General features: G+C 43.3%; 1 protein-coding gene across 3 annotated transcripts in view; it reads right to left on the bottom strand.

Annotated features, from left to right (window-relative positions):
* The window catches only part of Cacna2d3 (calcium channel, voltage-dependent, alpha 2/delta subunit 3), a gene marked incomplete at its 5' end in the record, with an annotated part of 848592 nt that overhangs the window by 470057 nt on the left and 352090 nt on the right, over positions 1–26445 (bottom strand). For all 3 annotated transcript variants that reach the window (XM_013515709.1, XM_013515711.1, XM_013515710.1), the window contains 3 exon segments: positions 4337–4487; positions 4580–4640; positions 8943–9074. In XM_013515709.1, the coding sequence (XP_013371163.1) occupies positions 4337–4487; positions 4580–4640; positions 8943–9074 (344 nt within the window).

Below are 26445 nucleotides of genomic sequence, written 5' to 3'. Positions count from 1 at the left end.
GAACCAGTTCTAAAGAAAATTCTGCAAATTAAAACCAGGGCCCCAGAAAGTTCCACAATGAGCTAACAAAACATGTACTTCTCCACTCCATTCTACACAGACATGGCTGCAGCAGGCACTTCTATTGATTTCACAATATCAGCCCAGTTAATACTGTGTTCATTTAATGCTAGGCTCAGGCTTCTGTAAAATCACTTTTCAAGCTTCAGCATTAGACAGAATTAGCACCCTCATTTTTATGATAATATCGTTCATATAATGCATAGCTTGGAGTTTGACTTCAAAAGGAATCAGAAAAAAAAAATGCCTTTTCTTTTGTCAGAGACATCCCTCTTCATGCACCAGTGGTTTGACCTTAAATTTTAACTTTGACTGCATAAAATCACTCTCATATTTCACCGATTCTTTTATAATTCAATCAGTTCATCGGTTTTAGGTAGTTTTTGCAGTACCCTGCATATCAAAACTAAAATAATTTTTCATATTATCCTTTTGCCTTTATTGTCTGGGAAGATCTGGATCAGAAGGTTTTTGGTATAATATATATGACATACTTCACAGGAGCTAAATAAAACATTTCAAACTGACTCAAGTAGTCCAGGAAAGTCTTTTCCTACTACTAAAATCTCTATCTTCCCTCTTTCATTAAGATGCTGAAAATCAAATGACAATGACAAATTAGATTTGGATAAGCAAAAACACACAGTGCATGAGGGTTTCTGATACCGAACGTAAAGATTGTATTCTCACTTTCTCTCTAAAACACTAAAGCATCTTCTCCAAGATGTGCCCAGCAAGCAAGGAAAGGCTGTCTTTGTGAGGGAGGGTGAGGTAACCATGTTCTCTTCAGTGAATGGACTCCACCCACATAAATACACTGAAACCGACTTGTAGATATTCTGTCCCTACACTGACAACAACCTGCATTCGGGTCATAAGAGGCAAGTGAACATTGTCCACAGACTGAGGGATCCACACCGTATCACTAGAGCAAGTATGCAAGGGAGAGGTGATGGAGGAAAATGACAATTCAGGAAAAGAAAGCTCTAGTGTCAAACCGGTAACATACCCTGCAAGATGGGAGAGAGAAGTCACGGGAATATAAATGCAGTCTTGTCATGAGGGAACCTCCTATTACGTGGACCCTATGGCTTTTAGTAAATGTGTAAACATTATACCCTGCTTCATGGACTTCCTGCAGGACTTCAGTGTATACCCTTTGATGCAACAATTGCATTTCTAAATTTTATTTGACAGAAGCATATTTAACCCTGCAAAGATAGATAGGATTTCTTCAGTGCATTCCATGCAGTGAAGAATCCACGTCTGGAGCACTACGTAACATCACAATGTCCGGCAAGGGAGGGAGGGTTGAACACTGGATACAGACTACATGTGGTAGATGGCCAGCTATTCAAAAACATTTCATTGCAATAAGAATATAGAAGGAAGTTGCCAGATACTCTGTAAAGTATGATTCTATTTTTTAGAAAAATTATGGACGCTCATGAAAAAAAATTTGTAGGAATATGTGCCAAATGGGAGAGGAATGAAAATGTTTCTGACTTGTTTAAAAATCTTACATATGTTGTTTACATTAAAAAGTAATCAATGCGAAAATTTACTGTTACTTAATGGTTTCTTTATGACCTTGGTCTTCTAATATAAATTCATTAATATATCTGGTCCAACTCCTCACATATTAAGGGAACAGAGTTCATGATTCTACTTTATAGTAGAAGCCTCTACAGGCTTCAAATTAAAAAGTTCAGAGAGTCTTTCTAGTTGTCACAATAATTATGTAAATAGTCTTGAAGCTCAACACTTATATTGAACACTAACAAACAGATGTATCATGAGGGTTAATGGGGCCACCAATGGGTTTTTTTCTGGAAAGGGACAATTGGGGGTAAAGCAAAAAATTCTTCAAGTGTTCCATAAGAACTGGCATGACTACTTTTAATTATCTTAATCACCCTCTCTCAGCATTATTAAGTTGGCACTGTTTGTATCTTAATGAACTTACATAGATTATTTCAATCAATTGGTTTTGTTAACAGAACAATAAATCCTCACTGATAAAGGATGCACAATTGTAATTAGTTAGCTCTTCTTATTGCGTGAATTTCTGATACTTCTGTAATGAGTAATTAAAGATTAATAGGAAAGATAGTCTCAAATTAGCCACTTCTTCTCTGTAAGCCCTTCAGGATGTGTGGGATCGGACCACATTTACATATTCACAAGAAGGTTGGCAACTCCAGTAACTTTTCCTGGTTGGAAAACCGTAAGTTTCTACTAGCTGAGCACCTTCCCAAGAACTGTGCCTGAGATCGTACCACTTCATAGTAGCTTGGCTGAGGAGACCGGGAACATTTCCCTCCACTTCTTTGGGAGAAGCATTACATGGTAAACTCACATGTCTGAGACCACACGGTGTCAAACTTCCTGGCTGCGTGACCTGGGACATTCGCCACTGCCACTTGCCTCTGTCTGCATGCATACACGCAGAGCTGGGGTGGCATGTCTAAAAGATAAACTGAACAGGACGTACAGCAATGGTCTTTACACTGTGGGTGTGCTTCACACAGTGAGTAGTGTGGAAGGCAGCTGTGTATTCGTTCCACCAACTTTAAACTCCTACTGTTTGCCAAGCACCATCCTAGGTGCTGGGGAGACAAACATGAATGAATAACACGAACCTCTGCATGAAAAGAATATAATAATCTCTCTACCCTTTTCTCGTTAGGGCTCTGTAAAACTTGGGGTTGCAGGATTGAAGTTGTCCCCTCCAGCTCTGAGACTCTCATCGGAAGAAACATGCAGGCAGGACCTTCAGACACAACCTTAAGGTCACTCAAACACCTGTGCCTTCTACTTACAGAACGCCATGGGTATCACATGGGTGTCCTCGTGCAGAAGGCAGTCCTGATGACACACTCTGCTGAAGGACTTGGGGAAGCTACACAGACAACAGCAGCAATATTTTCAGGGCGCCCACTCTTCATAACCTACCCCAGGCAGAAGGAGCCCTGTGCAATAGTCTGGGGCAGGTGTATTCCCACAGCAACCCCTACTCACAACTGAGGGCACTGATACTCGGGTTAAATTAGTTTTCTCCAAGATACACAACTCTGTGAGGCAAAACCGACTCCTTAGCCCAAGCTCTGTGGCCCTCAACACACAGCCTCTACTGCCTTGGGCCACCACTCCTTCTCCCAAATAGACCAGCTATAGCCAAGCACGAGTGTTCACTACATACAAGCACACAGTTAAGCACGCAGTGCTGGGAAAAGAACCAGGCTCATTACGACTTTGGAAAGAGAGAGGGGAGGACAGTGTGACTCATATCAAAGAGCTGGAGAAAAGAAGAAAAAAGAATTGGGATCGGAGATCTGAGAGTGCCTCATTGCAGGCCATGTGCTACTGCCCAGCCTCAGCTTGCCTCCGTGGTCCCCAACCTCCCAGCCCTGTGACCCTGGACGATTTCACTGATACTCTGTTCACCTCAGCCTTTTGAGAAAATGCCCAAACCGGCCCTTATCTCCTGCAGTTGTGTGAACACAAAGACAATGCAAACATTAAGAGCAAAGGACACAACCAGCACTGAATGAATGCACCTTTTTTCAGAGGGCGAGATGCAGTATTACAAGGTGTGAACAACTCTCCACATTTAACTCATTTTGTTTTCATGACTGTTATCACCATCACCATCAGTGGGAGAGTCTGGCATAAAGTTCATTTCCATGTGCTTAATATTTCTTTCTTTTTTTTTGCACCAGGCATTGAACTGAGGACCCTGCACTTGCCAAGCAGATGCTGTATCACTGAGCTATATGCCCGGCCCGAAATTATATATTTCCTTTCTTTTGTATTACTCTTTTTTTTTTTTTTTTTTTGTACCAGGAATTGAACTCATGACTGCACCTTTGGCAGGCAGGTGCTACACCACTGAGCTAAAATCCCATTCCCTCATTTCCATGTGAGAAAGTCTAGAACTCTGAGGAAGAGGTCCATTCCTCAAGGGCTCTGAAATGCTAGGTCCATTCCCCAAGGCTCTGCAAGCCCAGTTCCCCAGGACATCAAATCTGGAGCTACTCTTCCAGATGAGTAGGGTTGTGCACTTCATGGGGAGAGCTCAATGTGCTCATGCTCTCTGGTCTCTGCAAGCCCCTCCAGGTGCACAATTCCATGGGCCAACTTGGGGCTACCCAAGTTCTCATCCCTCAGCCTCTAGCTGCTCTGTATCCAAGAGCAGCAACAATGCTACCTGGTTGGTGCTAAAAGATCAAATGAAGCCCAAGTGTCAAGAAAGCATACAACAGCCAACACTCACAGCGATAATGTTGAAGAAGTCATCATCTCCCAGCGTATCCAGAATCGATGAGACTGTTTGCTTCGCAATAGTCAGACGGAGTCCTTTCATGCTGCCGCTGACGTCAACTAGTATGACCACATCTTTTGGAGAAGTCGCCGCCTGGATGTACCTAGGTCAGGAGAAAATTATGTAAAAATGGATCCTGGCCTCTCTGTGAATTTTCTCCTTGAGAAATAACTAAGAGATGTGACCACTGCCTACCATTTTCGGTTCCTGCAGTCAAAGGCAATGACTCCATTCTCATCTGGTTCCCATTTAATCCCTAGAAGAAAAATGGGGTTATGAGAAACCCAGAGACTTCAACTATGTATTCATAGCATTTCAAGATTGTTCTTGTTTGTTGACCAAATGGACAGAGTGAAAAATCACATGCAGAGACCAGCCATGGAGTTTATCACATGCTCCACGACCAACTCTGGGAAGGCGCTTTTGGGTCATAGCCCTATCATGAACACAGCCTTAGCCTGGTTCTCCAGAGAGCCGAGGAGTACAGATACATCTTAATGCTGTCTTCTCTACCCAGAGAGGACATGACTCCAGCCCCTTTCCTCAGCCAAGGCTGTTTCTCACGATTCAGCAAGTTGGAGCAGGTGGCATCATTTAGAAAACTCTAGGCCAAATCTGGCCCCATCCCTGGACACAGGTGAGATAATGTCTACAGCACGGGGTGGGGGGGATACATATCATATGATGCAATTTTTCCAGCTCAGAATATATACAAGTCTGTTCCCTCCTTGCTCCTGTTTTTAAAATCAGAAATTTGGTCTGGATTTCCACATTGAAATGAAATAAAATGACTGCAATTATGCTGTACAGTAGAGTTAGAATTTCAGTCCTAAACCCTAAGAAGTTTTCCCTATGTATGAAATTGAATCCAGCATCCTTAGATGTAGCTTGTAAGGTGGTGAGACTGTATCCAAGAGTGACCTTATCTATTTATGACTTATTTTTAAGAATAAAATTTCACTTAAAGAAGGCATTTCCTGCTTAAAAATAGGCGAGAAAATCACTTTCAACCATCAGTGCTGCTCAGGGATGGAGGATTTGAAATACAGATTTTGGAGATAAGAAAAGAAAAACAGAGAAGTTATTTTCACAGGAGAAAATCCTGACTTGGATTATGATACTGAGTGTCTCCTTTCCAATTAAGGACCCTGGATTTTTGCACCATGCTGAGATTAGAGAGGTGTGAGTTTAAGAGCACACCTGCTAACAGTCACACAGGGTGCCTTGAGATGGTGGTGAGTACCCCCAAAGGATGTTCTAGCCCATCCTTCTTCTACCTGTATTTCTGATATGCACATGTGCCGACCTTATTTATTTATGTATTTATGTATGTATGTATGTATTTATTTTCAGCACTGGAGACTGAACCTAGGACCTTTGCGCTGAGTTACATCCTAGGCTTTTTACTTGGAGATAGACTCTCACTAAGTTGTTAAGACACCCAGGCTGGGCTCAAACTTGTGATCTTCCTGCCTCAGGCTCCCAGCATTACAGGCGTGTGACACCTATCAAGCCTGCCTTGTGCTTACTTTAAAGAGCTCCTCTTAAGGAATTAGAAAACAGAAGTGTAAGAAACGACCAGTGGAAGGTCATTAAGTCATAAAGACAAAATACAATTGACATGATATTGTACAGTAAAGAAAAAAGAATGCACTTTCTTTAAAACTTATCTGACACACTTATCTGACACACTTATTGATCCTGCTTCGTATAAGCCCAAGAACAGTTAGAATGTTTTCTTGACAGTGGGGGTGTGGTGGGGATGGAAATAGACTAGCAAATACCCCAGCAGAGAGAACAATGTGTGCCGGGACCCTGAGGCTGAGAGGGGCGTGTCCAGCTAAAGGACAAGAACTGCTGCTGTGGGTGCACATGCTGGAGGAGAAGAGCTGTCCAGCACCAGGAACCAAACCGAGAGGCCTGGCCCCTTGGTGGGAAGGACATGAGGTACACATTAAGCAGGACGAAGACAGAGCCTCGAGGCGGTTCCAGGCACAGCTGCACTGAATGTAATCATAAACATCAAACTTTTCACTGGAAATCAGGAATGGATGAGCCCTGTGGGGTCATCTTTCCAAAACTGACACTTGAGCCAAAATCTTCTGAACTCAGTGAGAACTCAGATCTGTTCTCCCCTCTTCCAGGCCATCGCTCTCTTCCGTATGCAAGCATTTCTAGGGGTGTGTTCTCTGAGAAGTTCTACAGGCACAAAGTTACATGAACACACCACAGGCTACACACCACGGAAAGAACATCCGAGGGCCTTTCATCTCAGGCACATTCTAAAGTTCGAGAGCAGGGATATCAGAGGCAGCACAGGCACCCTCATGTAAGTTCTGGATAACACAAGAGTTCTCACATACCCGTGTGCTGTAAATTGAACTTGGGGAGGCCTGTGTGTGAGTACAATCCTCACAGGCAAGCTTGGAGGCCAGTACCTACTAAAATTCTGCTTTGAGGAACTCTTGCCCTCACTTCTGGGGATTGGTGCATCTTCTCAGTAGTCGCCTAGCTGGGGCCCTCATAGAGAAATTCTACAAGCCTGTCATTAATGTTCTCCTCGTGAGGTGACCACTACTGATGAAACAAGGTGAAAGTGGAAGAAGGCAGAAATGAGAGATGGAAGGAAAGATGACACTTCTGAGTACCGAGATCCAGTAGTATACCAGAATACCACAACGGATTTCAAGTTACATAAGCCAATGAGTGAGTTTCTTCCTGGAGCTCATTAGAATTGTGTCTTCATCACTTGCAAGTAAAATCCCCAATAAACGTGTTTCCCCACAAGAGAGCACTTCCCACTAGCAGAGGTTGAGGAACTAGACATTCTATCCACAGGTCCGCACACAGTACTTGGTGCAAAGCCAGGACCAAGGACACACTCACATGAGAATGAAGAAAGATGCATTTTGCTTAAGGATATACCTGCCACTGATTCACAATGGTATACTACTCTCAACATGGAAAGATGTGTTCTGACACAAAATATGTCCTAATGAAAAGTTCATGATCACTTTTCTAGACACATCATGAAAGGGAGGCAAGGGCGTGCTCTGCGTTTAGAGCCAAGAACCAGTTATCAGGGTAATCTGTGGAAGACTGTGTCCCATGTCATTCTGGATACAGAAAAGAGGCAGACAATTTACAAAGACAAAATGCTGCCAAAACACTATCAGCATTTCTGACCCAACTGTTCTGACCAATAAGAGCCTTGCATGTAAATTAACCTTTCCTGTTACACAAATCCTTTATGAGGACTGCCTTTGTTTTCCAAAGCCTTTGTGACTATAGTTTAAGGATAATACCACATGGTTAGAGAGCTAGGTGTCTAGCAGTTTCCTCACCATTCCACAATCTGAGCAAAATCTGCATCAGATTTTCTCTGAGTGCATCAAGGCCGACTGCAGTTTAGTGACACTGTAACTTTAACAGTCTCCTGTTTATTACAATGTTATCTTTAATAGCATGCTCATTGCTTAAATTTCTGTGAGCTCCAGGAGGACACATGTGTACCCTGCTAAACACAACTCTTGGGAAATGTAGAAAAAGCTGGCAAAGCAGACACCCCGGCAGGCAAGTCTCAGGGCACAGATGCCATGTGCAGGGCAAACAGCTCCTCACGGCAGAGGCAGCTATCTCCGTGGCCCAGGGAGGGAAGACATCAGGTGCCTAGTTTTACTTAATGAAAACATAAAAGACTCCACTTAATTGCTCCAAGATTATGCAGGGTGCTTTTTTTCCTTCTTTTAGGTTGAGCTTGTTAATTTCTACAGCTGTGATGTTGGCACAATTGCAGCCCCGAGTCCTGTTTTCACAACTTGTAAGCAAAATTAAAACTTCCCTTTTTAATTAAAATTCAAACCAAGCCAGAATTAAAATTCTATTGCAAAGCGAGGCCTAGGGAGGCCCCCAGAAGAAACACCTGTTCCGATGATGGCATGCTGGACAAAAGCTGACACACACCCTCTGCAGTGCCCTGGGGAGGGGCAGGTACCATCTGCGGTATGTTGGCCATTTATCTCCACCGCAGGGCGAACCAGTTCTGGGGTGAGCAACGTCACACTCCAGTCCTCTATTTCCTATCTCTTTCAATCAGAATCTGACTCTGCTCACATATGCCTTGCTCTTTCCCCAAAAAACAATGATCATAATAGCAGCAACAATAGTGGTAATAGTAGTAAGAAAACCAAACTCTCATTTAGGAAGATTAAATATGGTACATTTCACACCCCAATTCTTCAGCTTTGATCACAGCCCTATGAATTTCTCTGTTGAGAAAGATGCTGAAGCCACATGCGCGTTCTGAGAGTTCAGTGATAGATGTGTGTGTGTGTGTGTGTGTGTGTGTGTGGGTGTGGGTGTGGGTGTGTGCATGTGCGTGTGCACACACACGTGTATACAAATATCGCTTGATTATTTCTATCCTGTACCTTCAACAACAGAACTTAATCTTTCGTATCTTTCTAAGGGAAAGGCAAAACTTTTCAACCCCGCATCTTAAGGAAAAATATAGGATCATCATTCTGAATCATGACTGTCAACACAATGATCAACTCACCTGGATACTGCCTAAAAAAGCCCTTTGCACTTCCAAAGTACTGCCATATGAGAGAAGGGTCACGGTCAAAGTTATCCACAAACACTTTGTTTAGGGATTCAGACCAATAAACTCCATTGACAATTGCAGGATCTGAGAAAAGAAAAGAGAGCAGTGTTAGAAACCAACACAAGCTAGAATCACGGCATCTCAGGCGGCAGGGCAGCCTGGCACAGGGCCCGTCTTGCAGGTGGCTGTCAAGAGAGAGAGAGAGCGCTCCTGAAAAGCCGCTCTTCCCCTCCTGTTCTATCCCTCTGAGCTGCCTGGAGCTCCCGCTCCTTCCTTGAAATGCATCTTCCTTTATTTGTAACTTTCAATCTCACAGAAATCCTGGTTCTTAAAAGATCAGAGAAACCTTCTTTGCGATTTTTTTCCTGCTTGACCCCAACTGCTACTAAGCCAGAACTTAGTATATAAAACAGAAAAAAATGTGTTTTCTCTGCTGTAACCCCTTCAGCCAGCACTGCCCTGTTCTAGTTGTCTCTGCTCCTGACCTAGAAGTTTGCTTTTAAAAATAAATAAATAGGTAAATTGGAATTACATAATTAATTTCCCCCTTGCCTTTCAGTAGAGTGCTAACTCCGATAAAGTGCAGACTACCTCTTCCTCACTGTGTGCTGCGTTGAATCCAGAAAGCAGATAATTATTTACTCTTCCGCCATATGCTTTCATTAACAAATTTCTTTGCATCACTGTTGGCAACCCCAAAGTAACTCTTTGCCTTTTATTCATACAGTCGATTAAAATAATCAGGGAGAGCAAAGGAAGGGAATAAAACATTCCTCACAGAATGGCCAAAGCAAGGTGAGTCACCTTGGAATGCTCTAGGGCATTTATTTATTTGTTTTGACCTCTGAGTACCCGTTTCAAAATGATGCCACATTCAGCAACGTTCTGTTCTAAGAGGGGAGACACCTGTCACATCTCCAGGGGAGAGTGGTGAGAACACCAACATAGTGAGCATTTTAATCATCAGAGCAGGAGCAGAAGGAGGAAGAGGAAGAGAACTGCCCACGGATCCTGCCTGGGAGGAAGACCCCATGCTTCCCTTATGCCCTGTTACCACTAACAGCTCTGCCCTTGAGGCAGGTTCCATTGTCACTCATTACACAGAAGTGGAAGGTGAGCCACAGAAGTTTAGGTGCTTTCCTGACAGCACCCAATTAGCAGGCATCAAAGCCTCTGACCTGTGGTTTCCTTGTTTGTAAAAAGGGGAGAGTGCGACTTATTCTAGAGACCACTTAGAAAACTAAAACATTGACAGGAAACAGCTAACAGTCATAGGCACCCATACGGCCATCAAGGGGGCCGTTCCATTGGTGCGGCACCCAGAGCCCCACCAGAATTCCCTGTGGAACTGAGTCACAGCCATCCCTCAACGTCACACTCATTGCAAGGACTGAGGTACCACCCAGGAGAGATGAGGACAGAGTCAGCCACTCCAGTCCTCAAGCTGCATAGTAAATCAGTGAGAAAAGCCATGCTAGACATGCTCCTGGAAATCAAGTATGCATGCCGAGGAGGAAATGCACCCCTGGCCCAAGTGCACCCTGCCTGCCCACTGACAGCTGCCCCTGCCGCGATGGTACCTGGAGAACAGAGTCCACCAAACAGCGTGAGCCTTGTCTGGCTGTCCTACCTCCGACCTGGCTTATTCTTTCAGATCACTTGGGCAACTGTGGTTCTGATTTCCACCTCAAGGGTTAATGCTCTAACTCTGTAAACTACAATCTACTGCTTCACAACCCGGGACAGGGAAAATGATCAATTTAACCTTTAATTTTGATTATTCTCACCATCCGGGAAGATGGAGCCCTTTACTGTTCCTATTGAAGCTTGAAAATAATTACTGTGACTCACTCCTAGCTGCAAAAGCTACTTAAATTAACCCACAACAATTTGAATACAATTGTGACACGGCAAAGTCCACAGTTCCTGCCTCCACCAGTAGCCTTGACTATGTCAGCATCATATAAAGTCCTCTAGCATTAGAAGCAAAAATCCCACCTCCTTAGCTCATTGTCTGAACACGTTAAAAAGCCCAGCGGTTTTCAGTAGAGATGATTCTTCCTCTTGAGTGCGCCACTTGGCATTGGTCAAGTTAGATAATTCTGATACTTTGGAGGGAAGAGAAACCTGCCCATTCCTTCAGATTCTAGAATCCTAAGATTTCCACCCATGGGACAGTGAGCATCTTCAGAAACACAAAGGGAAGTGCACAGTCTGAGGACTGTTTCACCCATTTTATTTGGACACAAAATCTTGCTCTGAAATTATGCCTCTTTTAAAAGGGAAGCTTTATTTTCCTAGGCATGGTAAACAGAGGAATCACTAAAAAAAAATACATATATATATAAGATCTACTTAGAATGGAGGCTGTGCTACACAGACCAAATTGATCAAATATTTGAAATAACATTTCCTCTGGCTATAAATTAATTATAGAGCATTGATGTCATAAACTTGCTTAGCAGTTTTAATAAAAGGGAAAATCTTGAATGGCTGCCCACTATATCATCATTTAACAGAAAGAATAAAAAAGTTACATGGAGTATTCATCTAAGTATTGAGGCTAAAGACAATTTAAAGGTAGTTTCCTAGTATCACTGGCAAAAGGTAGAAATTAGTAAACCAAAAGTCAGTCAGCACTGCCATTTCCTCCCTTATCCAGGTCCCCAATACCTTCCAACACCCACTGAGAAGGAGGTAAATGCCAGGATGGGGCTCAGCCAGGGCCACAGTAGGAGGCTCCTTTTATGGCTGCCGGGGAGACTGATGACTTATGGCCTCTAGTGACAAGGACAGAATGCTCCCAAGTAGCAGGCTGAGACTTTTCTGTCTGTGTTTTGTTTAAAAATTTGTTTAAAAGCCCCCACTGGGTTTGACTTAGGGTGGCTTTGGCTTTACCCTCCTCCTTGAATCTTCTTAGGGGCCCAACATAATGTATCAGCATCCACAAGGCTGCTGTAACAAGTTACCACAAATCGCTTAGCCTACACAGCAGAAAAGGGTTCTCTCATAGATTGGAATTTGAGAAGTCCAAAGTCAAGGGCTTGGCCAGGCTGAGGCTTCCGGAGGCTCTGAGGGAGAATGTCTGACGCCTCTCTCCTACCTTCTGGTGCCCACGGACAACACATGGCCTTCTTAGGCCCACAGACTCCAAATGCCTACCCCGCCTCCTTTCTCCCACGGCCTCCCTCCTTGTGTCTCGGTGTTAAATCTCCAGATCTTTCCTCTCACAAGAACAGTCACTGGACTTAGGGTCCACTCTCAACTCACAATGGCCACATCCCAAGCTCCTTAAATTAAAAACCCTGTTTCCAAATAAGGTCATCTTCATAGGTACTGGAAGTCAGATCTTGGACACATCCTTCTGAGGCTATTCAATCCAGTACATATACGCTCTTAATTATTCTATATAATGAACACATATTTCGTAGTTTGTACAGATTCCTTCTAAAATCTTAGTTTAATAAGTGCAGGAATTTTTCCTATTGAAGAAAGGCCTGCACTGTTTTCTTCTTTATGGGCATAATTCAGATTTTCCCGTTGGCATTATATTTTTATGACCTCCGTCAATGGATCCTATCACGTACTAAAATGGATTAAAATACTTTCCTTAGTGTCTAGTGTAAATGTTAAGCCTCACATTCTCTGTTAAATAAATTGACCTCCAAGATAATAATGATTTTTGCCATTTGCCTGCGGCATCCACATTAACTTTCTACACATCTTGGTCAATGCAAAGTGCAGAAATAGCATCAGTCCTGCCCCGCTACCTTCTGAGACACTGAATTACCCCTGGCATGAAGAATTTATCAGATGTTTCGCTTTTACTAAAACAGACTACTAACAGACGTCTGGAGAGTAAGAGTCCCACACCACCTTTGTGATAAATTTACAATTTGCATTTGAAGAGCTTCTTACATATCCAGGATCTGTCTTTGTAATGTATCCTGTAACCCCACAACAAATAGCTTTTGTAGTTCCCTTGTTTCATTCTCATGCAATTAGCTGCTCTCTCCTAAGCTTTACCCTGCAGTGGGCACTCTGCTTTGTGGGCTCTCAAGTCACAGGTGGCTAATGTTCTCCACGCACTTATTTTAGTTCAGCATCTTTGAATGGGGAAGCCCCTCTGATCACAGTACTTCAGTGATGAGTTCCCTCCTCCTGTGTGCTGCCTGAGACGGTCAGCCCCTGCTGGGAGGAAGCAAATTTATGGACACAAAGCACTTAGCGCCGCCATGCAAGTAGCTTCATAAATACTGGCTGTTACTCATTCTGTTCATTAAAAAAGAAAGGAAGGAAGCCAGGGAGGGAGGGAGGGAGAGAAAAAAGAAAAGAAAAGAACAGAAAAGAAAAGAGAAGAAAAGGATCCTAAGAGTCTCCATTGCTCATTCCTGTTCTCTTATTAAGGTGTCACTGGGCAATATCAAAACAGTACAGTGCAGCAGACTTCAGCTCAGGCTGCAGTGGAGGGGAGTTGCAGATCTGAGACCCCACTCAGTACTTATTACCTACTGAACCTGAGATTTTGACTTAACTTCTCCAAGCCCCTGTATGTCCTCTATGTGAGTAAGATGACTGGGCCAACATTCAAAGGTTGCTGAGACAGGTCCTTTGCGGTGGAAGAGCTCCATGCGTCACTGGGTACACTGCCAGGCCCAGCAGTGTGAAGAGCCGCAGTCCCCACCCACAGTTCTGCGGTTCTTATGCTACCCATGCAAGACTTTAGTAAAGTTTCTTCTTCCCTTCCTGAAATCATCACGATAAGGCTCTCTGCTCTTGCAACAAGTAACGTATTACACTGGTAACCTACGACCTACACCATATTACACAAGTAACCTATGACACTGGGCATTCAGCAGTGAACCAATGAAACAGACATATCAGTCTGGGGAGGACAGTAATGATGGATAAATAAATGCAAAGTTCAAATACAAACAAGTGGGATGAGGAAAATTAAACGGAATTGCTCAGGAAGTTACAGTATATGGGAAGAGAGGTGGGAGTTACTCAGACTGGGTGGTCAGAGGACCCCCCAGAGGTATGACCCGAATGCTGAGAAGCCTCCCAAACATCTGCACCAAGATGTGTTTTATAGGAGAGGGAACAATGAGTTCAAAAACCCTGGGCTGGGAATAAACCGGGGTCTTGGAGCAGCAAGGAAATGAGTGCTGCTGAGGCCCAGGGAGGGAGCAGGAGGTAGGACAGGAGGGAGAGCAGGGGCAGGCCCCAGTAAGGACTTTTGCAGACTGGTGAGGTTTTCTGCCAAGCATACATTTTCTAACAGACGTAACCTGTACTCCATCATGCCAAGGCCCATCATGCCTTTATGCTGGTTCCAAAACCAAATTTCTTTTTTGAAATCTGTAAGAAGCATAGCTGACTTCCTCCTCCTGGGTTAAACAATCAGAATCTCCATGGCTGTCTTAGTGCTTGAGTGTCCTCTGCAGACTTCAAAGTCATCCAGGATGGGCTCAATTTCTTTCAGCAACATTTATGCATTAGTAGAACTGAACTAATTTAAACTTGCCACTTGCTATCACAAAGCCTGGGTCTATTTCTAAGGAATCTGAGTGAACATGAACAATTATAAGCTCACATAGAATTACAGTGAAAGCACAATTCCCCAACAGCCATTGTTTGAAGGGATGGGACAGAGCTCAGACTCCACAGGTGATTTTCAACTGTGGACCTAGTAAGGAAGGTATTTCCTGCATGGACCATGGCTGGAGGCAGGGACACAGGCTTTCCTGAAGGTCTCCAAAGGGATGTGCTTCTGGATGTGAAATTATACCCACCTGGGGTGGCCCAGGGTTCAGCCCACACAGACTTTCCCTTCAGGGCAGAACTCAGGGCCAGACTCAGGAGAATGGCTGGAAGGTTTCTGTGTCTTTCACTTCAGCAAGTAAATGACATTTGCCCCACTCATTAAAAATAGATCACAGATTAAGTAATGGAGAATTTTGATGCTTATTACTAAGTACTTATATATGTCTCTTGGAGAATACGATCTAACGTGCGCTGAATTACAAAACAGGTTTATTTGCCAAGCATTTACCCAGCCTCTAAACTTAGAGGAATGCTAGATAGTATTAAATGCAGGTTGCTTTTCCACAAAGCTGGAGCTGATTTCTAGCAATCCTGGGACCAGAGAGACCAGAGGATTCATGGCCCCATGCTGAAGCACTCCAGATGGAGGTGGAAAGCAAAGGGCTTGGCAAATCTTGAGGATGCCCTAGATTCCCTCAGCCTCAGAGCGTGAGGCTGCAGGTTAATTCCCCAATGAGACTTCATCTCAATTATCAGACTTCTTTTTGTCTTCCCTTAACATGCTTTAAATTTTGTGGAGAAACTTCTCTATTTCTTCCTCTTCATTCTCTTAGAGTAAGCCATTTCCAAGACTTTATCATAAGACAGACATCGAAATAATGACGGTGATGATGATGATGATGATGATGGCATTTATAGAGTAATTACAATGTGCAACATGCTATGTGTGACCCTTTCCAGACAGGTACAAACGAGTCTTCCTAGTGTCATTTTACAGACGAGGAAATTGGGCCTCAGCTTTGAAGTCCATTTCCCCAGTACATTCCATTACCCAAAGCAGAAGTTAGTACAGTGAGTTCCTTACACAAAGGACTAGATGGTGTAGGACCTAACAGCAGCCGTGCATTCCACTGACCACCCCAGGGAAATGAACAGGGGCTGGGAGAAAAGGGGCCACGAGAAATGCAGCCAAGAGACCAGACAACACATGACGCAGAGAAGCAGGCTGTCTGCCATCAATTATCAACACAACAAGGAAGGGGTGGTCACCAGGCAGCGTCCCAAGTCAGGCCTCCTTGGGGGCTGGACATGGCATCTTTTTAATTAGTAACCAGGTCATGTGGGTGAGTTAAATGGGACAGGATGGTTCAGGATAAGGTAAGGGACCTTATTATTCAGGGACCAATTCGAGGCTGCTGTCCGAGAGCTCCCAAAGTGTGCATTTCAGGTGCTCTGTTGCAAAGCAGGTCAATGAGACTAAATCATCACCATCAGCATTCGGAATTATGTGTAGAACAGAGACATAAAATCTTGGCTAAGATAAGTATATCTCAAAGAACTTCTGATTCAAAAGTGGCATTTGATACACTACAGGTAAGCAGGTATTCACTACGTACTCCACTGATGTACCCCTCATGAACCAAGTCACCTTGCAGCCTCTAAGACAGCTGAAGAACCAGGGCCCACTTCCTTCCTGAGTTTTTGCTCTGGTTGAAAATGAGGCAAAACTCTTCCCAGATGGGTTTGGAAAGCAGTGAACACAAGGTCATGTCCTTCCTTGCAGCAAGTTCTAGAACAATGCCAGCCCTGCAAGACTCCTAGCAGCATGCACTGAAGTTCTGATCACACCTTCTAAAGACACTCACAAAAGAGAACTTCCACAGCTGTTTCAGAAAGTGGCAAGAAGGATGGAATAAGTGTGTTCAAAGCTAGGAGAAGTATTTTGAGGGGGACTATTTTGAGAGAAATAAATGTGCTTTTCACTGTAATACATTTTTATAAATTTAAACATTTGTTATATATTTCAATTACAGCTCATAGGCGGAGTGGTCCTCGCAGAGTCAAAGCAAGTTTAAATGCCCGGAATTAAGGAATAAAAATGTGGGGCAGAAGAGGAGTGGGGGAGCAAGCAGGGCCTTGCAGCTCCTGGTCTGCAGCCTGCTCTAATCCCAAGGGCAGGAGAGGTCCCTACGGGGGTTTTGTATGAGGGCAGGCAGTCACCTTTGCCATTGGTGAGGGTGCACGGGTGTTCAGAGGCTGCTCCACCTATTTAAGGCACATCACAGTGCCTGCACTGGGGCAGTAGAAGCTAGTGGTGTCACCGGGATGTGCTACTTCGCCAAGCACCAGTCCAGTCTGAACTCTGAAAGCAGCATTTGTACCAGCAACAAAAGTGCTCTTCTGCTGCATCCCTGGATCAAAGTGGGACGTGCCTAGCAGAAAAGCTGGACAGCAGATCTCCAGATTAGCTACATCACGCGGGACGTAGAACGCAAGGGCCGACATGCTCCTTAGGTGACAAACAAATGGGAGATTCTATTGATGGTGACAGGCCAGTCTTGTCCCCAAAGACTTGACCTGTCACAGATTTGTGGACCTAAACCAGTTCTCTGTCATGATATCCCTAGGAATGCCACTGCTTCATGGTGGCTCCAGTGACAGAAGCCTATCAGAAGCTGCATGAAAGAGAGGCAAGCACAGACAAGGGACATCCTCGGCTATCCCACGTGGGTGAGGAAAGCCATGGTGGCCCTCCGCATAGGTGCTGCTCTATGCTTACACAGTGCCCAGCACCCCTAATCCCTCTTCCTGCTCTCAGCTCTGGAAAAGTGCAGCCATTTCTGAAGGAGGAAGGAACAGCAAGGGCTTACCACATAGCCCCGGAGGGAGACGGTTGTCTGTCATGTCTCCCTCAGGGAGGGCTGTGCAAGGCATGTGGAATGGAGGATGGGGTGGTTCCCTGGGCCATTTAGCCCCTGACCTGTGTCCTGTCCTCTCTCCCTAGAGGAGAGCCAAATAAGCCCTTACCCATTCAGTCTACAAGAGCTTAAAAATACTTATGATATTTCAAGCTTTGGCCCATATTCCATGGGGGAAGAACACAAAAAAAGCAGTTATGGGGAGAACTGATGCTGTGATAGTTCCACACAACTGAGGAAACAAGTTAGAGAATATATACCTGTCACCATTTAGCAAGAACCCATTTCCACTCCGAAAGTCTTCTCTCATTGTATTTAACCTTTGGGGGAGGAAAAAAAGACACTCAAACCTTCCTTCCTTCCATCTTCCAGACAGGCCTGGCTCCTAGTAAAATATGATTTTGTGAGCCTGCCGTGTAGGCTGATGCTATCAGCTTTTTATTGATATTTAATACAAACACAGCCCTGAGGCTAGCAAGTAGCCTGACAGTGTCTGAAATATAATTGCCAGGATCTGTACAAATGCGTGTAGCAATTAAGGAGCTGTCATGGATATTGGTGGTGTGGAGACAGAGAGCTGCTGCGGGCTGGACAAAGGCAGGCTCGTGCCGAGCTGGGGAGGTGCAGCGCGCAGGGTGCTGCGGAAGGACAGGGACAGATCCACACATCACCACTGCAGCAAGACTCCCCGAGGGCCCAGAAATTACGGGCAGGGAGATAAGTGAATCAGGAACATTTACAAAAGGAAATGGGGCCAAGTACAAGTTTGCTGGTTGTTTTCAACATTCAAGAGCTGAAAGCTCTCTCTCCCCGCTCTGATATGAAATTAATCATGGAGAGGAACATGCAGCTTTGAGTTGGGCTTTTAGGAAAGGCTGGGATGAGGACCATGGGGGCAGAGGCAAGGAATCTGTTTTGTGTGTTTGTTTACTATGCTCAGTGAGATATAACTGGAATTTGCATTATATACTGCCTTTAACAGCTGTCACGGTGGCATTAGCCTAAAACGCTGAAAACTGTGAAGTCAGCACTTAGAGGCTGGGCAGAAAGAGGTGAAGTCAGGAGGGTGGGCCAGGAATGGGGGGGTGGTCTGAGGCAATCAGCTCCAGTGCCAAAAACTCTTCCTCCGGGCTCTTACTTCTCTAACTGCACACCAAGCCTTAACAGCGGCCAGACTAACGTGTGTGTATCACACGAACACACTGCTGACATAGATACAAGGTATTTTTTTCTTTGATAAAATATAAATATGTCTTCTATGTCTTTCTGCTTTGAAACCGACAAACTGCTGTAGATATTGAGCCCCAGGAACATGAAAATATCAATGTGGTTACATAGCAGGGCATGTCACTCCATCCCTATAAAAGAAGGATAAGGCAAAGGCCTGCAAAAGCTCAAAAGATGTTCCAAGGAGTGGGAAACACCCTCTGTGAGTAAATCTCAGGAAAGTTCCACCCCTCAAGGAGCTCTGGGTGGAAGCCAATTTTGTGCGGAGCTGGTTTTGAGGGACTTGGTGCCGGGGTGAGAGTTCACACCACTAGAACACGGTAGGTCTCCTTCTCCCATGCTCAATTTCATGTGAGGGTTTACAGGGTACAAACCTCCTGAACTGTACCATAAGAAGTGCAAAATGCCAGGGCCCTAATATGCACTAGGAGTGATGCCAACTTTCAGTAATGTTGGCCAAGAGCTATATTAACAAGGAGACTCCAGCTGTCTTTTCCCTGGACCTCATTCCCCTTACAAATTCTTCTATCAACTGTTTCTTTTGCCTGAACAACAACAGCTGAGCTAAATGAAATGAAATCGAATGTCTGAGTTTGTGGGGTACCCAGAGCGTGTGGATATGAACCCCTAACTCCCGACTGGCAGGGGCAGAAACCTGAAGGTTCCCTCCTCCTATCCTAAAATGGCTCACAAAAAGTCAGAGGGTATAAGTTTAATTCTATTAAGTGATTTATACCCAGGAATTTATTATCCTAACTGGACCACTGAGAGTATATACAAGCATACACCAATTTTAGGCAAAGTAAGATGTATAAGGACTTGTTTTTATAAACCACCCTATTGCACAGAGGATAGAAATGACGGACATGGGTGGTGTGTGGTGTGCGTGTGCATCTCAGATGTGATTCTGATGTGCAATCAGTTTGGTTAATAAAAAGCATTAGAACAAGGAATTATTTTTCAAACGTTAAACAACTTCTTCTCAATACATGGCCAGTCTTCACAGGTGGACCAAGGCCTTTTGGCTACCAGGGCAATTCAATAGCTAAGGACGTTCAGCACGCTGTAGATACCAGTGAACATAGTTTGCTGATAAGAGAAGAAATGAAAAATATTAATCACGAAGGTTCTTAAGTGAATGCTCCCTAAGGAAGTTTCTCTAGTGATTAGGTCAGTGTACGCTCTACTTCTTCACATTGGGAACCTTTCCGACACCAGAAACCAAACATCCTACTCAAAATACCTTTAAAATCTATTGGCAGAGAACTAAAAAAGACAAGGAGCAAAAATGGTTGTAAGGGTGGACTGATCCAGAGACTGCCCATTGTTGCACAGAACTACTTTTTATCTTCTATTCTACATCCTATATGGTTGGCTCCATTCCCAGATTCTTTCTTTCTTATACCCTACAGACCTTGGCCCCAGATTTCAAGCCTCTTCCCTTATAAGGCCAAAGAACTGCTCCCGCTCTTACAGGCAGTGCACCTTTTCTCCAGGGACTGAATATAGGGTCTTCAGCTGTCTTCCCACTTTTCACTGACTCTCACCATTGTATGTCCAGCCCTCAACTCATCACTATGCAGGGGGTCATGAGGCATGTTGATCGTTTTAAACTCATTAAGCCTTACATCTACATCAAGCCCATCAGCCATGAAAGATGAGCTCCTAGAAGGAATTCGGGTTGTTGTTAGCAGGAAAGGGAAAGTGAAGGCACTAAATCATAAACAACTTCATCAAATTTCCAGTTTGGTCACAAACACCCAGAGTCATTACAGAGGCCACAGAATCCAGGTGACCCAGGACTCTACCCTGCCATCATGTCAGTTAAAGAATCTAAATTTGACAATATCATTCCACAAAGGAAGCACTTCCATGCCATATCAGCATATACAAAAACTGTTGTGCATTCTAAAATTGCAAAGCAGGCAGGAGTCTTGTATCAGCCACAAGAAATAAAAATTTAATTCAAAATGCGGATCTCTTGGAATACAAAGAAAGAAATCAAAGAAGAGAGAAAAGTAGTACATGTTGGGAAATAATTCTGCAAGTCCAGCACATTGTATGCTACATATCACTATGGAAAAAAAGAAGAAAATGTTATTGCCACTGAAATAAAACTAACCTGGCCATACATATTTAACAGAATGTATATCATGAAAGGAAGAAGCCAGCTGCTACAAAATAATGTATGACAAAAACAGACCTTCACAAATGGAAGTTTGTCTCTAAAAATCTTCAAGGGCCCAACTACTGGCAGATTTTAGTGGCTATTGTTTAGCCAAGAATAGGCTTTTAAGTCAAGATTTGGAAATGGTTTCTTAAAGTTTTGAGCAGTCCAAATTTTATTCTTTATATTTGTAGAAATAAACTGATTCAGAAAGATCTTTTAGCAATAAAGATGCTAAAACTTTTAAATAATGTTCTATTCCGTCGATTTTATCACTTTGGAACATTTTTCAAACAGCTAGAAGTACAGAGTAAATCAAACTCTTAGTTTGGGCCACTACCTAGAAATAAGACGTCTACACAGTATCCAGTGGAGTTTTAAAATTTAATCCTCCATGATTAAAGTATAGTAAATATGGGGGCTGGGGGCTGGGGACTTAGCTCAGTGGCACAGCACCTGCCTGGCAAGTGCAAGGTCGTGAGTTCGATTCCTGGTACCGAAAAAAACCACAAAAAACAGAAAAACAAACAAACAAACAAAAAATATGGGGGCTGGAGCTGTAGTTCTGTGACAGAGCATAGGTTTAGCAACAATAAAAAGAAAAAGACAAACACAAAACAACAGGAAGGAGGACTTTTATAAGAACTAACATCTGTGTTATTTAAACAATGTCCCAAAGTAAGAACCAACTGTGCCATCCAATGTAACTGCGCACCTTGACATGTCAACATCATTGAATTAAGAAATGCCAAGCAGATTCGTAACACATCCTCCTGGGTGTATCGGGGCCGATCATGGAGCTGTGACTTTGGGGACTATATATGGCCTCTGGCCCCTTTCTCTCTGACAGTTTTCTCCTCTTTCTCAAGCTGTCCTTCCCGGCTGTAATTCATGAACTAAGTAGCTTTTTTCCCTCGCACGCTTCTCCATGGTGTTCCTACCAAAGAGGCCAGGAAACAATGCAGTGAATCCCCCTGGAACCTCCATTCCTTTATGTTGTGGGTGTTGGATATCGTTTCTTATCAGTGGGAAAGCTGACTAATATACCGGGTCAAAGTTTAGAGGTCAAAGTTACAAGGGTTAACTTGGTCACTGTGAAATCAAAAGACAGGAAGAATGAAATTAATCAGAAGATGGGAACAATGGACAACAATAACAAAAGATGAAAAGATAGGATAATAAGCCTTGTTTCAAAACAACAGCCCAATCATAAAAGGTAAAATCATTTAAGAGCCAACATGGCACTTAAAGAGATATTTTAAGTTGTTCAATATTTGCTCTCTAACATATGCACCGCTGTGCATATAGAGATCTTGTCTTTTACAAATGAATTACAGTATAGATAAGGCATAGTAAATTAGCATATGAGATCAGTAAAAATCATACCAGAGGGTTGATCCAATCCTCTTGAATAACCCAAACCTATTTAAGAAAAAAAAAAAAAGAAAAACAAAGAAGGAAAAGATAAAAGGGTACTGTTTTGCCTTGAAAGTAGCTAACTATGGTACAATGAACGGTACAATAAACTTGTAAATTTCTAGGTCCTTAACTTTCTTCAGTATTGTCTGTAAAGAAAAAAAAGAAATGTTCAGATATTTAAAATCTCTCCAAAACTATTAGGAAAAACCATACGGAAATACATAACAGATGCATAAACACATCCTTTCATGAATGGATTAAGCATCCACAACAGCACATTCTAAAATCTATTTAATTGTACCAAAGAGAAACACAGGAAAGACCTTTTGATAACAAAATGCAGACAGTGTTTAAAAAAATATCCTGAGATCTTGAGCCAAGGATTATTCCTCAGCTGGCTAATTCAGAACAAAAAGACCACCAAAAACCCAACTGTTTGGTCACTTTGGCCATAACCTTGAGAACAGCGACAGAAAGAAACCTTGGTCCCTATAAGGAAGGACAAAGGGACATGAAATGTATGCTGCAGTCAGTTCCCACTTGGTGTTTTTTATCTTAAACCAAACATACGCTCACGTGGAAGTGTTAGGAGTATGGAATGGAAATCACCTCAAAAACACTTCTACTCTTTTCCTTAAGAAAATAACTCACTTGTTTAAGACAAGGATTTTCCACGTTTAAAAAAAATTTGAGAGACCAGATAGGAAATTGAAGTCCTCCTAATCTAATGCAGAGCCGGTGTTAACATCCTAGTGTAAAACTAGAGACTGCCTATGGAAACACTGTGTTTGAACAAAATGGGATTATTCTTTATCCAGTGATCTCCTGGCATGCCTCCCTTTTGTCCCATGAATCAGTTTTCCAGTCACATCCATGTCTTTAGGCTCTGTCATAGAATATGGGATGTCATTTCAAGTGGAGAGAAGAAAGGGCTCTGTTTTCATGAGTGAGATTTGTAGGACCCAAATTATTTGAAGGGATCTGTCTTAATCAAATATACCATCCTCACAAGGTGTGGAGAAGACAGTTGGTAAACGGTGGGGAAAAGGCCTGGGTCTTCACTACAAAAATCATCACGTGACCAAGCCTGCTATCTTTAATTCATAACAGTCTCCCAAGCCTCTTTCTCACATATCTTTCTCCTGGAAACAAACATTACACCTGATTTAAATTTACATTGCAAAATAATTCTACATTTTTAAACTTTAAAAACCTAAAAAAAAAATTCTCTTATGCAACTTCTCATACGCTGTTCAATAAACCAGCCTAAATGTCATTCTGTCCTTCAACCATAGTGCAATAATTAAAACCACAACACTAAAACTTATTACAATACCATCACCTCATCCATAAACCTAAATTTCCTCAACAGACATGTCCATGGCCTTGTCTGGACCTTTGATTAGCCAGGGTTGAACATTAATTAGTTGTCTCTTTATATTTCTCTAGTTGAGGATAGATCCCCCGTATTTTTGTCCTATAATATGTGTATTGTCTCTCTGTTATGGTTTAGACCTAAAATGCCCCCCAAAATCCTCCAAAATATGTGTGGCAGGTGAATGGATCACAGGGGAGTTACACCCATCAATGCATTACCCCAGGGGTAAGTTCAGAGCTGAATTCCATTAGGATGTAGGCACTCGAAGGAAGAGGGGGGTCACTGCAGGTTTAACCAGGAAGTGTGTTTCTCCCTTCCTGACTCCACCCTTCACTCAAAATGTCATCTTCCCTCCGCCAGACCTTTCCACCATACTGCTTCTGCCTCAGAGCCAGCAGATCACGGACTAGGACGTACCAGAGACAGGATAAAATTCTCCTCCATTAATTTGTGCCTGTCAGGTATTTTATCTCAGCAGCAAGGAAGGTGTCTAAGACAATTTCCTAGGGCTACTATAACAATCTACCAGAAACTTGGTGGTTTAAAACAACCCATGTTTATTATCTCACAGTTTGGAGGCCAGATGTCTAAAAGCAAGGTGTGGGCAGGGCCAATTCCTTGTGCAGTGCTAGAGGGATAAGCCATCCTGGACTCCTCCTGTAGCTTCTGGTAGTTGCTGGCAATCTCAGCATTCCTTGGCCTATAAACACATCATTCCAGTCTCTGCCCCACCTTCACATGGTGTCGTAGCTTGTATCTAGATGTCCCTCAAAGCCTTACATGGTCATAGGTGGGGAGTTTTGAAGGTGGCTGGATTAGGGTATGTGATGCTGGGATTAAGGATATGATGCTAGAATTTAAGATGTGGTGCTGAGATTAAGGGTGCCCCACCTTGAGTGTGGGTGGCACTACCCAAAGGCAGGAATATAAAGGGACAGAAAGAAGCTGCTTACTGCTTTGCTGCTTTGCTGCCTTTTGCCTGCCCTGCTTTGCCATGGACTGTTTCTCCTCTGCAAAGCCCCTCTGCTATGCACCCTGCCTTGGAGTAAGCTGACTATGGAATGAAACCTCTACAAACTATAAACCAAAATAAATCTTTCCCCCTTTAACTTTGGGTGTTGGGTATTTTGTCTCAGCAACAACAATAACTAAGACATGTGACTACTTTCTCTCTCTCTGTGTTTTCCTCTTGTCTTACAAGGACACCTGTTCTCAGACTTATGAGCCACTCTAAATCCAGCCTGGGTTCATCTGAAGATCCTTAAATAACCAAAGTGACTGCTATGAAATGAGTTCCTCACCCCTCATCCATATGTTGAAAACCTCATTGATAAAAGGATAATACTGGAGATGCTTCCTTTGGGAAAGAATTCGACTGGGAAGGTAGAGACCTCATGACAGAGACATAAGAAAGCTTCCTTCTTGCCACCTGAGGACACAGCAAGACAGTCACCCACTGTCTGTAAGAGGGTCCTCACCAGAACCTGACCACGCTGGTTAGCACCCTGATGTTGGAATTTCAGCCTCAGAACTGTGAGAAATATATTTGGAATGTTTAAGTCACCCAGTATCTGTTCTCTTTGTTATAGCTGCCTGAGAGACCGAGAGAGCCACCGTCTGAGGCTCGGAGTACATATGGATTTTTGTGGCAAACATTATTCAACGACTACAACAGCCTTCAATTCAGTTGTTTAAAATTGTGTATGATTGGACAATGACTAGGTTATGAATCTCGTTAGACAACTTCTCACATTATCTTAATATGAGATACCATGAACTGGTGAAAAAGTAGTCATTTTATATCTGAAAATAGGATCAAATTCAAAACATCCAAGGTATCTTGGGGAAGATACGGCAAAGTATATTTAGTTTTACATTTGATATTTCAACTATAAAAATACTCAGCACAGTTTCACAGTTCACTCCTGGTTTTTAGTCACAATGAAACAATTTGCCAGTGATCATTCTGTTGATAAAGGGAGACACATTTTCACGCAGGGAGGCATCAGAGGTTCCAGGCTGTTTCTGAATCCAATGTTCTTTTAAGAGGTCATTATTTCCAAGAACTGCCAAGACTCCAGCTCTGCCTCACAGACCAAGTGAAAAGGACAATCGGAGCAATCATCATGCTCAATAGCCCAGCTGCCACTTGATTAGAGAGGGAGATGAGCTTCGCTTGGTACGATTTGTTCTTTGCCGAAATTCACCAGGGGAGAAACAGCTTGTCCTTCCCCAGGCAACTGCAGACTGAACCATTTCGCTCCCACCCGCAGGCTTCCCAGGTTCACCTCTTCTTCCTTTTTCTAGGTAAATGGCTGGTGGTTCCTCTTTTCTAGTACAACAGCAGGGCCTGCCTGTCAGCAGGTTTGCAAAACTGGTCCGCAGATGCTGAGCCATGAGTGGGAGTGACTCTGAGGATGCTCTCTGATATTGTCCCCAATCCAGGAGCCTCACACATTTCTTTGCAAATTTCCTTATTCAATTAGAGGAGGTTCCTCATACTTGCAGTGTATAAACTGCCTGTCTCAGCCTTGAGTTTACCAATTTTGAAAAGGTAAAGCTTTGAAAAGTGAGCAATTACATGCACACACACACACACACACATACACATACACACACATACACACACCCCTCTGTCAACACTGTCAAATGTATTTCCGCGAAGAGGGTAACACAGATTGGAATCACTTTTGTCAGGGAAGGTGAAGCAGGGGAAGAAAAAAGATGCAAGTCTTCAAATGGAGCTAAAGGTGCTCATTGACCACACACCTACCTGATAACAAAACAAACTGTTTCTCT

Source organism: Chinchilla lanigera, unplaced genomic scaffold, assembly GCF_000276665.1.
Source record: "Chinchilla lanigera isolate Chin_1 unplaced genomic scaffold, ChiLan1.0 scaffold00029, whole genome shotgun sequence".
Lineage (NCBI taxonomy): Eukaryota > Metazoa > Chordata > Mammalia > Rodentia > Chinchillidae > Chinchilla > Chinchilla lanigera.
This window is presented reverse-complemented; position numbering and strand designations above follow the sequence as displayed.